Raw genomic sequence first — 14,389 nt, forward strand, 5'->3', positions numbered from 1 at the left:
TTGTTTGTTTTAATGTTGTTAATCTTATGTTAATTTTAAGGACACTTCCTCTTAAGCATTACTTTGTCAATTTTATATATTTTTCATCTAAACAGTGTTATGTGGCTGAAGATGTTGATAAAATACGAAACATGTACCACTTTTAACCATTAAATTGCCTTAAGCAATCATTGTATAGACTAGGTGGAAAATAAATACTTAATAGGGAACATGCATGATCCGGTGTTTTAATTATAAATATGCTAATCTGATTCAAAATTGCATGCAGAATTCAAAAATGTGATCAGAATGTACAAATAACTCCAAACATGATAACAATCTATGAAAATGTCACGTCACGCAAGTACGCGATCTCATTGGCCTGACGTCATCGTACAGGTTGACTGAATTAGCAGACGAAATAACACATAGTGTGCTGTGAGAAGCAGGATACACTTCGCGTATTTCTACTTTACGTTAGTGTCTAGTATGGTTAAATTCGAGGTCTATACATTGGATAATAATCTGAGTGGTATATTTTAGACTTAAAATGAATCCTGCGCAGGCAGTGAGGCAGAAAATTTATAAATGGTGTAGAGTTCCGATGTGCAATAGCACTTCGTATACCACACAAAACAAATTGTTTATAAACGTTCCAAAGACGCTAAAACTAGGGAGAAATGGATTTTGGCGAGCTGGAGAAATGCTGGTGATATATCGGAAAAGTCTACAGTTTATTTTTTTGAAGATTTTAACGTAAGATGAATTTGTTTGAATTTTCAAATCACTTTTCCATGTCAGCTGTTCTAGTGGTAAAACTTTAAATTTTAATGTATGATGCTTTATTTAAATGCTTCAATTACATCTTGGAATATGAAAGTAATAAACAGTGCATTAAATAATGCTGATTATTAAAGTATTCTCCAAACCTAACCTATGTTTTGGGTGATCCATGTCAAGATAATAAATCAACCATTTTGACAGCTCTAATTCTACCAATATATCTTGGCATGGGACAGTTATGTATGTCTTTATTGAAGAGCTTAATTGGTAAAGAAATTTAGGCTATATCTAAATACTCTATAATGTAACAAAGAATAGGCGTGTACATCATGAAAGGAAACAACGTGAATTTAACAAATGTATAACTACACAAAACCAATGCTTGTCTGTTGGGGTCTTATAAGTTAACAATGCTCAATTATAATAATTATCATAATATTAATGAAATAAATAACATAATTCCACACAGGTGAAAATAGTGATGTAGGTGTTTAAAATATTATCCAACTTAACCTAAGTTTTAGGTTATTTAAGCCAAGTCAATAAACCGAAGGGTAAAAATACCGCGCGAGTTGGCCGTGCGGTTAGGAGCGCGCAGCTGTGAGCTCGCATCCGGGAGATAGTGGGTTTTGAACCCCACTGCCGGCAGCCCTGAAGATGGTTTTCCGTGGTTTCCCATTTTCACACCAGGCAAATGCTGAGGCTGTACCTAAGGCCACGGCCGCTTTGTTCCCATTCCTAGGCCTTTCCTGTCCCATCGTCGCCATAAGACCTATATGTGACGGTGTGACGTAAAGCAAACAGCAAAAAAAAAAAGAAAAAAAAAGTAAGTCACAGCACCCAAAGACATTCCTGTATTGAGCGACTAAAATGTCACCAGGACACTTTTCTTTCCTGATGCTCAGCTTGTTAAAAGCCAAATGTAATTAATGTTACTGGCTTCACGCCTTGCTAACTACTACTACGATTTTCGGAGACGCCGATGTGCAGGAATTTAGTCCTGCAGGAGTTATTTTACATGCTAGTAAATCTACCGACACGAGGCTGACGTATTTGAGCACCTTCAACTACCACAGGACTGAACCAGGATCGAACCTGCCAAGTAACAGTCTGAACCACTCAGCCCGACTTGTGAAAACTAGATGAAGTCATATTTATCTTTATCATGTTTAACTTCTTCCCTCCACAAAGATATTTAATCCTCTTTCATGGGCCCCGGAAGTGGGTAGGCCAGTTGTCCCAACCATAAATATATATTTTTTTGGGAATGATAGATTATAGCCCTATAGTACTATGATCTTTCTTTCCTTCTTTCTTTCTTTCTTTCTTTCTTTCTTTCTTTCTTTCTTTCTTTCTTTCTTTCTTAATCAGTTTATCCTTCAGGGTTGGTTTTCTCTCGGACTCAGCGAGGGATTTCACCTCTACCACTTCAAGGGCAGTGTTCTGGAACATGAGACTTTGAGTATGGTGATGCAACTGGTGAGGAGGGCCATTACCTCGCCCAGGCGGCCTCACCTGTTATGCTCAACAGGGGCCTTGTTGGAGGATGGGAGGATCGGGATAGACAAGGAAGAGGGAAGGAAACGGCCGTGGCCTTAGGTGCCTGGAGGAGAAGTAGGAAAATACGAAAAACCACTTCGAGGATGGCTGAGGTGGGATTCGAGACCCTTCTACTCAGTTGACCTCCCGAGGCTGAGTAGACCCCGTTCCAGCCCTCGTACTATTTGTTTTCAACTTTCATGGCAGAGCCGGGAATCGAAACCGGGCCTCCGGGAGTGGCACACATTAACCACTACACCACAGAAGCGGACTAGTACTATAATGCTACCTATATGTTTATGTTAGTGCTGAAATCCGATTTCTTACTTTACTAATGCTGAAAGCCCGAAAATGTAATGTTATTCTTTAATAGGGGAATCAGTCTAGAAGGAAATGTTGAAAGTGGTGTGATATCTATCCAGGTTCATTGTTATCCTAATACTATGGGTTACAGTACATTGCACGTATATAAAAGACGCCACTTACAAACTTGCTTGTTATCCGCGAATTTCTGCGGCCACAAAAGTCACTATTTTTCAAGAATGATGACATTTACACATGATAGATTGTCTGATTGTGCTGTTTTGAACCTTCTGTCATTTTGAAGTTATTCGCGATCATGAATAATAAACAATCAGCTTTTAGCAACGGCTGATGCACAACGGCTGGTAGAGCTCCATGCGGTACTGGATCGTGACGTCACAGCGCGCCGCTTACGTCAGAGACCGTTTCACTTGCCTTGCGGAAAGGCACTATTAAGTATTAATGGTAGAAAACAAGGCAACATACCACAATGTAATACGTTTACGTACTATTTCATTGGTGTACTTTTCAAAAAAATATTTTTGAAAATGATGTATGTTCCCAATTGTGATTATAACTTCTAGTACGGCCAATACTCTTTCCCTAGGATACATTCTTATGTGCTTGTGTAATTTACGAAACCTCGTTTTCAAGCGTATTTATTTGATGCTTTATTTCGTGAGTGTTTCGTCCGGCGCCTTCATGTGCCGTGTTTCCCGCTCACCACAGCAGCGTGTGCGCTTTATACAGCTAGGAATTCGGGGCGGCAGTCGTCCTGTAAGCAAGACATGCTGGCGCGCGCGCTAGCGACTCAGTTAATCGGGATGAAAGAATTATTTTGTTATTGTTGTTCGCGCGCTGTTAACATCCTTTCTGTCCGTAGTTTCGTTGGAGTTGTGGGCCACTTTTTTTCCTTGCATTTGTATGCTTTCCCCCACTGCCCAAGTCGTATGTTAATAATGTATGGGACATATTGAATTGTTTTGTATGTGGTAGTTTCGCGTATGTAAGTGCATAGTTTTAATGAGTTGAATGTTTTTAAGGTGTTGTGTCGGTAACAGTTTTGGGTACTTTATTTTCTCGTCATGGTTAACAAATATAACAAACGTTATCTCCAAGTGTTCAGAGATACCTATAAATGTTCGTTCATTTTACCGTCTGATAAAGAAACTACCGTATTTTCTCGCGTATTTTACGCATTCACAATTAAGTATTTATTTATTTTCCACCTAGTCGATACAATGATTGCTTAAGGCAACTTTTAATGGTCAAAAGTGGTACATGTTTCGTATATTATCAACATCTTCAGCCACATAACACTGTTTAGATGAAAAATATATAAAATTGACAAAGTAATGCTTTAGATGAAGTGTCCTTAAAATTAACATAAGATTGACAAGATTAAAACAAACAAATAACTCAAGAGAAAATATATAAATTATTTCTACAATAGAAAGCAGTCGTCAAGGAAACACTTGTACAATATTCCATAGAGAAATTGTCCTAATAAATATTCTTTTCTTAATAATTCATGAAAAAAGATCAATTTATAAATTAAAAATTATACAATTTATAAGTAATTATCGAAATGAAGAAATCCTGATATCACAGTGCGGCTCTTATTATTAATGTAGATGAAAATATAACTAATTCCTAGTTGTCAAATTTTATTAAGCCTGCTTTCCTTTGGAACAGTAACTCCTGTCATTCTTTCACAGTTTTGCGCCGGGTGTAATATTGATGATGCGTTCTTCCTTGCTCTTGCACCTGAGAAGGTGGAGGAGCGGGGGATATAGGTGTGTCAAGAACTTCCTTGCTGTCACCTATAGCTTCAACTGAGGAGGAATAAGTTGTAGGGCTATCTGTAGGTGGAGAAATTCCAATTCTTTTTTCGTGATCCTTCTCAAGCATTTTCAAATATACTAGAATTTGATAATATAATGGATTCTTATATTCTACAGCCTCATTAAGGTTATCCTTTTTCTTTACAAGTTGGTCTAGATGAATGTACAGGTCTTCATAAGTAGAATATAAGAATCCATTATATTATCAAATTCTAGTATATTTGAAAATGCTTGAGAAGGATCACGAAAAAAGAATTGGAATTTCTCCACCTACAGATAGCCCTACAACTTATTCCTCCTCAGTTGAAGCTATAGGTGACAGCAAGGAAGTTCTTGACACACCTATATCCCCCGCTCCTCCACCTTCTCAGGTGCAAGAGCAAGGAAGAACGCATCATCAATATTACACCCGGCGCAAAACTGTGAAAGAATGACAGGAGTTACTGTTCCAAAGGAAAGCAGGCTTAATAAAATTTGACAACTAGGAATTAGTTATATTTTCATCTACATTAATAATAAGAGCCGCACTGTGATATCAGGATTTCTTCATTTCGATAATTACTTATGTTTGTCCAGCCCTTGTCCCGTTTCCCTACGGGGTCGGGTATGAGGTGAGATGAATTTGTCGTGGCGGATTTTTATGACCGGATGCCCTTCCTGACGTCAACCTCATCAGAGGAGTTAATGAGAGATGAAATGAATGACGTGATATATGATAGTAGGGAGAGGGTGAAACCCGGTGCCGGCACATAGCCTACTCCTGTCGAATAGCACCAAGGGGTCTGCTCAAGGCTTAACGTCCCCATCCGACGGACGAATCACCATCAACAGCGTCATATGCCCTCACTCCATATGAGCACTGCGGAGAGGTTTGGAATTTAATCCAGGCTTTTGGCACGCAATCTAGTGATTAGAAATTGTATACCACCACCTCCCCTACGCTGCCGGCCAACATTCTGATGGTGAAAATTTTTTCGACCAACGGGACTCGAACCGGCTAACCTCGGTGTTAGACCGTTTTAGACTTCAGCGCCTTAACGATCATGGCCACCAGGCGGGCTCATTTCGATAATTACTTATAAATTGTATAATTTTTAATTTATAAATTGATCTTTTTTCATGAATTATTAAGAAAAGAATATTTATTAGGACAATTTCTCTATGGAATATTGTACAAGTGTTTCCTTGACGACTGCTTTCTATTGTAGAAATAATTTATATATTTTCTCTTGAGTTATTTGTTTGTTTTAATCTTGTCAATCTTATGTTAATTTTAAGGACACTTCATCTAAAGCATTACTTTGTCAATTTTATATATTTTTCATCTAAACAGTGTTATGTGGCTGAAGATGTTGATAATATACGAAACATGTACCACTTTTGACCATTAAAAGTTGCCTTAAGCAATCATTGTATCGACTAGGTGGAAAATAAATAAATACTTAATTGTGAATCTATTGAAGTGCGATACGGACCATGAAGCTGATTTTATGTAATATTTTACGCATCCCAATATTTGTAGGTCCATAGTGGATAAAAACAAATGTTCACGTATTTGACGCACCCACAACTTCGAACATCCATCACGGAGCTGCGGATGCGTTTCGAAATAAAGATGTTAACTACTCAAGTAGCAGACTTCCTATTGCGAAAGCGGGCATTCTAAATACAGGGCAACGTGCTGCTGTTCGCCGGCAGGAAATGCCACTGCATTAGTTTCGGGTACCGGTACGGGACATTCTGTGATCTCAAAATTGTTTCAGTATTCAAGTAATACTTCATCATACAAACTCGCGGTGATCAGTTACGCCGAAACATACCGGAATGGGGCAGCGGGCAGCAAGTATTCAATGCCGAAATGAAACTTGGGCTACCGCGGCGACAGAAGTGATCTTCAAGCGGACAACAAGTCTATCAGCATTTCGCGGACCAAAAGGCGGCGAGTTTCCGCAAGTAGAGGAAGATCTGCTTAAATATATGATTTTCTTACGCAACGTTGGAGAAGCCATTTCTCACGAAATGCAGTATTTTAAAGAATGAGAAATAGCCCCTGCACATGGAATCATTGTCTTAGATTTGATGGTTAGCCGAGGCTTGATTAATTTTATGAAAAGAAATGGACTTCCTCTTCGACGAAGAACATGATCATGCCAAAAAATGACGAATGATTTAAACCATTTTCATCGCTTTATGATTGAGAAGCGTAAAGTGAAGGAATATTTGATCTCCCGCCTTGGAACCACAGTTCAGACGCCAATCAGTTTCCATATGCCACAAAGTCGAACAGTCTATAAGAAAGGAACATACAGTGTTATCGTACGCGCTACCGGAAACAAGGAACGATGTAGTGCAGTGCTTGCTGTAACAGTTGATGGCAGAAAGCTTGCACCTTACACTGTTCTAAAACAAAAAACAATGCGTAAAGCAAAATTTCCGCGCGTGATCCACGTTCGTATTCAAGAAGAAGGGTGGATGGACACGTCACTTGTACAAGATTGTATACGAACGGTTTGGAGTAATATAGCAGGGTCCCTCCTTCGATGCCCGGCCCTTCTCGTGTTGGACAGGTTTTTTTGTCGGTATGTCATTATGACATTACATGAATTGTACTTTTATTAGTTCATGTTTATTTCAGGTCGTATTGTCAGCTCTTAATGGGAAGATTTTCCAGTGTCGGTAATTCGATCCCACATGTCTAGCTTACCTATTTGACTTTTCAGAAAAAATCTCACGCCGGAATTTTACGCCAAATGACGATAACCGCAAACGAGTTGAACCAATTGTGTTTTTATTATATTTGATGTATCTTTTAAATGTACAGTAAATGGATTGTAAATATCTGAATTCCTTGAATAATTTAAGCATCCGAAGTTTTCGCCTGTATTTTTCGTCAAGAAAGTTCGTTAATTACGCGATAAGATACGGTATTACGGTATGCATTTTGTTGCGTGTGTCGGTGTGACATAAATATTATTATTCGCTTAAGTGTCATAAATGAGAATGATTAGGTACATTTTCTTATAACCATTTTTATGTTTTGTTAGTTTAAGATTTTAAATTTAATGGTCAATTTGCATTGTAACTGTAGAAATGTATGCCTTTTATCTTGACCTTTTTTCACCTAAACTGTGGTGGAATATATGTGATGAAATCAACGAATTAAAATCTTCCTATTTTTGGCTTCTAAAAGTTGGCAGGTATGTATGTATATGTTATGTGTATATATGTATATAATCTGAATGTCCAGGCAGTACCTTATTCCATTATCACCTCTATTTTCTATTCTTTTATTAGAAAATAAGTCGCTACAAATTAGATTCACTGATTGTTTTAATCTTGTAATCATTTTTCATCACCATTTCTTTTAAACTAGTCAGTGGATACATATTAATATTTTACTTACATCATGTCGTCCATCTCGTACCATTAGAGGCCGATGACCATAGATGTTAGGCCCGTTTAAACAACAAGCATCATCTAATTAAATCAATCAATACTGATCTGCATGTAGGGCAGTCGCCCAGGTGGCAGATTCCCTATCTGTTGCTTTCCTAGCCTTTTCCGAAATGATTTCAAAGAAATTGGAAATTTATTGAACATCTCCCTTGGTAAGTTATTCCAATCCCTAACTCCCCTTCCTATAAATGAATATTTGCCCCAGTTTGTCCTCTTGAATTCCAACTTTATCTTCATATTGTGATCTTTCCTACTTTTATAAACGCCATTCAAACTTATTCGTCTACTAATGTCATTCCACGCCATCTCTCCGCTGACAGCTCGGAACATACCACTTAGTCGAGCAGCTCTTCTTCTTTCTCTTGATTCTTCCCAACCCAAACATTGCAACATTTTTGTAATGCTACTCTTTTGTCGGAAATCACTCAGAACAAATCGAGCTGCTTTTCTTTGGATTTTTTCCAGTTCTTGAATCGGGTAATCCTGGTGAGGGTCCCATACACTGGAACCATACAATAGTTGGGGTCTTACCAGAGACTTATATGCCCTCTCCTTTACATCCTTACTACAACCCCTAAACACCCTCATAACCATGTGCAGAGATCTGTACCCTTTATTTACAATCCCATTTATGTGATTACCCCAATGAAGATCTTTCCTTATATTAACACCTAGATACTTACAATGATCCCCAAAAGGAACTTTCACCCCATCAACGCAGTAATTAAAACTGAGAGGACTTTTCCTATTTGTGAAACTCACAACCTGACTTTTAACCCCGTTTATCAACATACCATTGCCTGCTGTCCATCTCACATCATTTTCGAGGTCATGTTGCAGTTGCTCACAATCTTGTAACTTATTTATCACTCTATAGAGAATAACATCATCCGCAAAAAGCCTTACCTCCGATTCCACTCCTTTACTCATATCATTTATATATATAAGAAAACATAAAGGTCCGATAACACTGCCCTGAGGAACTCCCCTCTCAACTATTACAGGGTCAGACAAAACTTCACCTACTCTAACTCTGAGATCTATTTTCTAGAAATATAGCAACCCATTCAGTCACTCTTTTGTCTAGTCCAATTGCACTCATTTTTGCCAGTAGTCTCCCATGATCCACCCTATCAAATGCTTTAGACAGGTCAATTGCGATACAGTACATTTGACCTCCAGAATCCAAGATATCTGCTATATCTTGCTGGAATCCTACAAGTTGAGCTTCAGTGGAATAATCTTTCCTAAAACCGAATTGCCTTCTATCGAACCAGTTATTAATTTCACAAACATGTCTAATATAATCAGAAAGAATGCCTTCCCAAAGCTTACATACAATGCATGTCAAACTTACTGGCCTGTAATTTTCAGCTTTATGTCTTATCACCCTTTCCTTTATACACAGGGGCTACTATAGCAACTCTCCATTCATCTGGTATAGCTCCTCCGATCAAACAAACTTTTGCTATAGTTGCAACATTATAGCCATATTCATATGATCTTGATTCATGTAATTGAAGTTCTCTTTCTGTTACACTTTCATAACCCATGATCTTGATTCATGTAGGGCCTAACTGAACTGTTATTTTTTTTTTCTTTCTTTCAGAATCCACTCTTCATCTGGTGTTGCGTCTCCGTGGGGGTGTGATTGAACCGACTCTGCGAATCCTTGCCCAGAAATACAACTGTGATAAAATGATCTGTCGCAAATGTTATGCTCGTCTGCATCCCAGAGCTACGAACTGCCGCAAGAAGAAGTGTGGCCACACCAACAATATCCGCCCCAAGAAGAAGTTGAAGTAGGCTGTAATCGCCCATTATGTACAGTACAGAAAATGGCAGGGAGGATATTTCACGATAAAATTCATTGTATAAACATGTAAAAATTCTTGGAATCCTTGGAGGAGGGGTCTGAATTGTCCTGCTTAGTATCCAAATGATACTGTACATGTTTTGAAATAAATGAACTGATTTTTTTCATTTATTTTCATTCAGCCAGTTACTGTCTTTTATATATTACTTGTTACGTTTAGTTATGAAATTAAAATACTTGGAGGGCCTTATCCAGTTCCTGCCGTGCACTTTACCACCTTCTTTCCTGCCATCATTCCTCTTCCATCATTTTGTCCCAGTCAAGGCTTCTTCTTCTCTTTTGTAAGTCCTCTTCATTGAATCGATTCTCTTTGTTCTAGGTCTCCCTGTCGCTGTCATTCGCTCAAACTTCATTTGTCATCTGTGTTGGTATTCTTTTCTCCTCCATCCTCTTTACATGTCCAGACCATCTTTGTTTAGTCCCAGTCATTCTCTCCTTTAGGTTGTCCATTCAGACCTTTCTGACTGTCTCCCCTATTTGTCAGCTGCATAATAAATTTTATGCACTATCTCGTGTATGTGTTAAATCAAGTCGCAGGAAGGGGGGTGGGGGAGTAAAGAAAATAACACATCTAATGGGTCAGTATGGGAAGAGGGGAAACAGGAACACAACACGAGGACAGTCTCCACAACTTCACACACTGCAGTCTTCAACAAGATAGGTTCTCTTCTCAGTCCCCGACGAGCTCGTTCCTGCTTCACCAGGGGAGCGGGCACCTTCAAATACCACCGGACTGAGACAGAATCAAACCTGCTAATTTGGACTCGAAGGCCAGTGCTTACCTGTCCGAGCCACTTAGCATGGCTATTGCGGGACTTGTGTCGTTCTTGAAGGACCTCGTAAAGTTGTCAATTATTCTCTACATTAACATGATACCTTAATATAGCCCATTGTAATCTACTTGTTCTGCACAGTTTATCTTGTCATAATCTCTATCCTCTTGAAGCTATCTTGCCATCTCCATATAACATAATAGTTTGTCAGAATTTCTGTTCTCAACTACATTCTTGTAGTTTGTCATTGTCTAGACAACAGACCTTTCACTTTTACAAAGTAATCTATCGTGAATACGTATTATGGTATTGATGTGAGGTGTGTTTATATAAAATATTCCACTTCTGTACAATTAAACTTTGTTCTTACATAATGAACCAAGAGGCTGAGAGTTGATTCCGGGCCCTGATTTTGAAAAAGCCGCATAGTATTTGCAGTAAAATCCTTCAGCAGCAGAATAAGCACTTTCATCTAGACAGTTACTTGCGTTGATACCGTCAACGGGATGATTTTGGACGGTTTTGAGGTTATTTCCATCTTAACTCATGAAGGGAACCCTAAATTGTATTGCTTATCATCCAAATAATGGGGTATATATCCAATGATTACGATACACTAAAAACGAAAAATATACGCCAATATATGTGTTTGTAAGAAAACAAAAAGAAGTATCCGGATTCACCCCGTACATCGGGGTGATTTCGGACGCACATACTTTTTAAACAGCTGTCCGAAGTTTCAAAGCTTATTAGGTGATTTCGGACACAAATAGTCCCTTTTTTTTAATTCCACGTTTCTGCTTCCGTGCAGTGTTATTAAAAGTGTGCTAAGGGTGTCCAAAATTTGATTAGCTGGTTAAAATCATTGAGATTATTAATTTAATGTGTTACTGATCAATCTTTATTTTCTAACAAGGCAAATGTAAAATGTTCCAGTGTAAATTGTAAGAACTACACAGAAATCCTGCTGAAAAATCTATAAGTCTAAAACACATTTTCTCTGAAAATAAACATTCCTCTCTTCTCAACTGGGGCTGGAAGTATTTTTGAAATTTGTTCTTTAGCTATTGTATCCTCATCAGTGATGTTAGGGAACACAAACACTTTTGCTGTTTTTATGTGGGCGCAAGAATTTGACATCCACATCCCTTGAACGAATATTTGTGGCCACACCAACATACTGCCTCATATCCTCTTTGCTCTTCAATTTGTATTTTTAATCTGCAACTAGAAAAACCTCTTCTTGCAACAGCAGAACGTCATTACCTTCGTCATTGCCTTTATTGTGCGTTTCTTCGGATTCGCTTTCACTGCTGTTTCGAGCACTATCACTTGTTTCTGTTCTGCTTTAATCTCGGCGGAAGTCATGGCCCAAAATCGACTTCCCAGGAAGAACATTTCATTTGCGGCGGCGGGAAGTAGCAGGTTTGGTTGGAGGGTAACGGGCTTCCTTGAGCATTTCCTCGAAACTGGAAGTCCATGCCTCTGTGCTGCATTGCCGAACCTCTTCATTATCTGGCAGTTTAAGACGTGAGCTGGATCAAATGGAATTAGACCGGTGGCTCCTCGAAACCCGTTCTTTATGTTATCAGCAGAATTTGCTGATATCTTACGTAATGTTTGGTTCAGAAGAGACGGAAAAGCGTTCTTAGAAATGATCCCATGAGTACTTCTTCCATTCAGTTAATATGGCTCGCCATGTTGCTTTCATAGGTCTGAAGAAGCTTACATCCAGCGGTTGGAGGAGGTGCGTGCTGTTTGGTGGGAGGAGAGTGAAAGATATATTGTTCCGCTCACACTCCTGGATGACCTGCAAAGACACATGACTTGATAGGTTGTCTCCGATCATCACTGTTCGTCTATTTTGCTTCTTCAAATAGGATAACGCAATTGTGAAAAACCAGTCTTCGAATATTGGCAGATCGAACCACCGATTTATAAAGAACGTATGGTGGGAGCAGTTTCCCATCTCCACTTGCTGCCATCATTAAAGAAACACTAGATTTCGATGAATCCATCACTTTTCAGCATGCTTACTCCCTCGTTTTACAATTATTTGTTGCTTGCCTGGGTCATCTGACATATTGGTTTCATCGAAGTTTACGATATTGCTGGGGGGAAGATTTTCCAGCGTTGGCCTTATGTTGGCGAAATACGTTTCAACAGCTGCTTTATTCACCTCCGCGTGAGCTCTTTTTATATTTTCACTAAAGCGAACAGCGAGATCTTCTGAATGCCTCTTGAGAAATAACTGAACCCATTCTTCTCCTGGTAGATTGTTTGAAAATCTCTTCTCTTTCCGGCCAGCTTTATCAAGGTAACCTTTCACTAAATACGTAATGTCCAGTTTAGTGAAAGGAAATCCTCAGTGTGCAGCCCTGATAACACCCTGTTTTAGCATTTCCTCTTCTTCCTCATTTAGCACTGGTTGTCCTCCCAATTTTTTCGGATGTACTTTCTGCACTTTATTTTGTAGGGTGGACCTAGGTATACCATACAAATCACATGCTTTCCTATAAGACAACTTGCCACTTTTAATATCACGGACGGCTTTTTGTAATACATTTGGTTCGTAATTACACCTTGAAGTAGCTCCTTTCTGCTTCTGATAGTTTCTAGGCATTGTCCGAAATCACCCAGACTACTTTGTTTTCAATAAAATGTGCATAGAACACTACTTTTCCCTAAATCACACCAGAATTCCACAGCAATGGCTCATAAACACTTTAGTCAGTTTATCTCTTAATGAACTGTAGTTACAATGCGTTCCTTCTGGTCGCGACAATAGAAAGTATCAGCTTAATGATAATGCATGAACATTCAACAATGAAAGTGCACATTGTAAAATTTTCAAGATATGAAGTCGACTCGTAATAAAAAACGTGGGAAACAGAACCTAATGTTCAAAATAAAACGCGCGCGGAAGTGAAAAGCAGCGGCGACTCGTTGCTATGCAACAAAAACCGGCAAAACTACCATATTGTCCGAAGTCGCCACGTTTGACGGTACCTAAGATTTTGTCCCTTTGCAAATATTTTGAGAGCAAGTTTTATCTGGCACCCAGACAATATTTATCCTTTCAAATATTTCAGCATCACTAATGCTGCCTACCTTCACAAAATAAGGTGTCCATTTTATTGATATAGTTGAAGAAATTTTTTTTTTTTATAGACAAGAAAAGTGTTCCACCTCGATCAATACTTATTTATTGTGAATGAATTATTACACTAGTACCGGTTTTGGCCTGTCATGGCCATCATCAGCTAGTACATAATATTTATAGTCATTAGACAAAATTACAAAGATGTTACATTAGATCATCCGGATGTCTAATGAAAAATGGAAGTAAAATATATTGCATTATTGTTATGTTAAAATATTTGTGATTAAAGGTGGTGGTGATAAACTAAAACCTATTTAGTGTATATGGATATGAGTACATTAAACACATTATAACATATAGGCCACAGTATAAAACACTTAAAAAATTATAACACACTAAAACATAGTATATATTTAAAAACGTCTATTAAAATTTGAGTTCATGTTGTGTAGCACTCATTCTTCAATCTTCTTGTGGTTGTTGTGTTAATGTAGTTGTATTAGGTGATCGTCGAGAATGTTCTATGGTTGATATACTTTATATTGATGTGTTTTAAGAACTCTTGTCGTTAAATTTTATTTATTTTTTTAATTGAGTACTGTGCAATTCAACTATTGATGTACTCCAGTAAGTTTTATATATACTGCGAGACAGGGTTTGGTTTTAGAGCAGTTGGTGGCGGCACCTCTCTTGTCTATGCACGTTATGTGGTTGTTATCTGTAAAGATAAGTT

General features: G+C 38.3%; 1 protein-coding gene across 2 annotated transcripts in view; it reads left to right on the forward strand.

Annotated features, from left to right (window-relative positions):
• The window catches only part of LOC136881191 (ubiquitin-ribosomal protein eL40 fusion protein), a 47,251-nt gene extending 37,360 nt beyond the window's left edge, over nt 1–9,891 (forward strand). For both annotated transcript variants that reach the window (XM_067153883.1, XM_067153884.2), the window contains exon 3: nt 9,514–9,891. In XM_067153883.1, the coding sequence (XP_067009984.1) occupies nt 9,514–9,710 (197 nt within the window). In that variant the 3' untranslated portion in view covers nt 9,711–9,891. The remainder of the gene's footprint in view (nt 1–9,513) is intronic.
• The last annotated feature ends 4,498 nt before the right edge of the window (nt 9,892–14,389 follow it).

This window comes from Anabrus simplex, chromosome 9, assembly GCF_040414725.1.
Source record: "Anabrus simplex isolate iqAnaSimp1 chromosome 9, ASM4041472v1, whole genome shotgun sequence".
Lineage (NCBI taxonomy): Eukaryota > Metazoa > Arthropoda > Insecta > Orthoptera > Tettigoniidae > Anabrus > Anabrus simplex.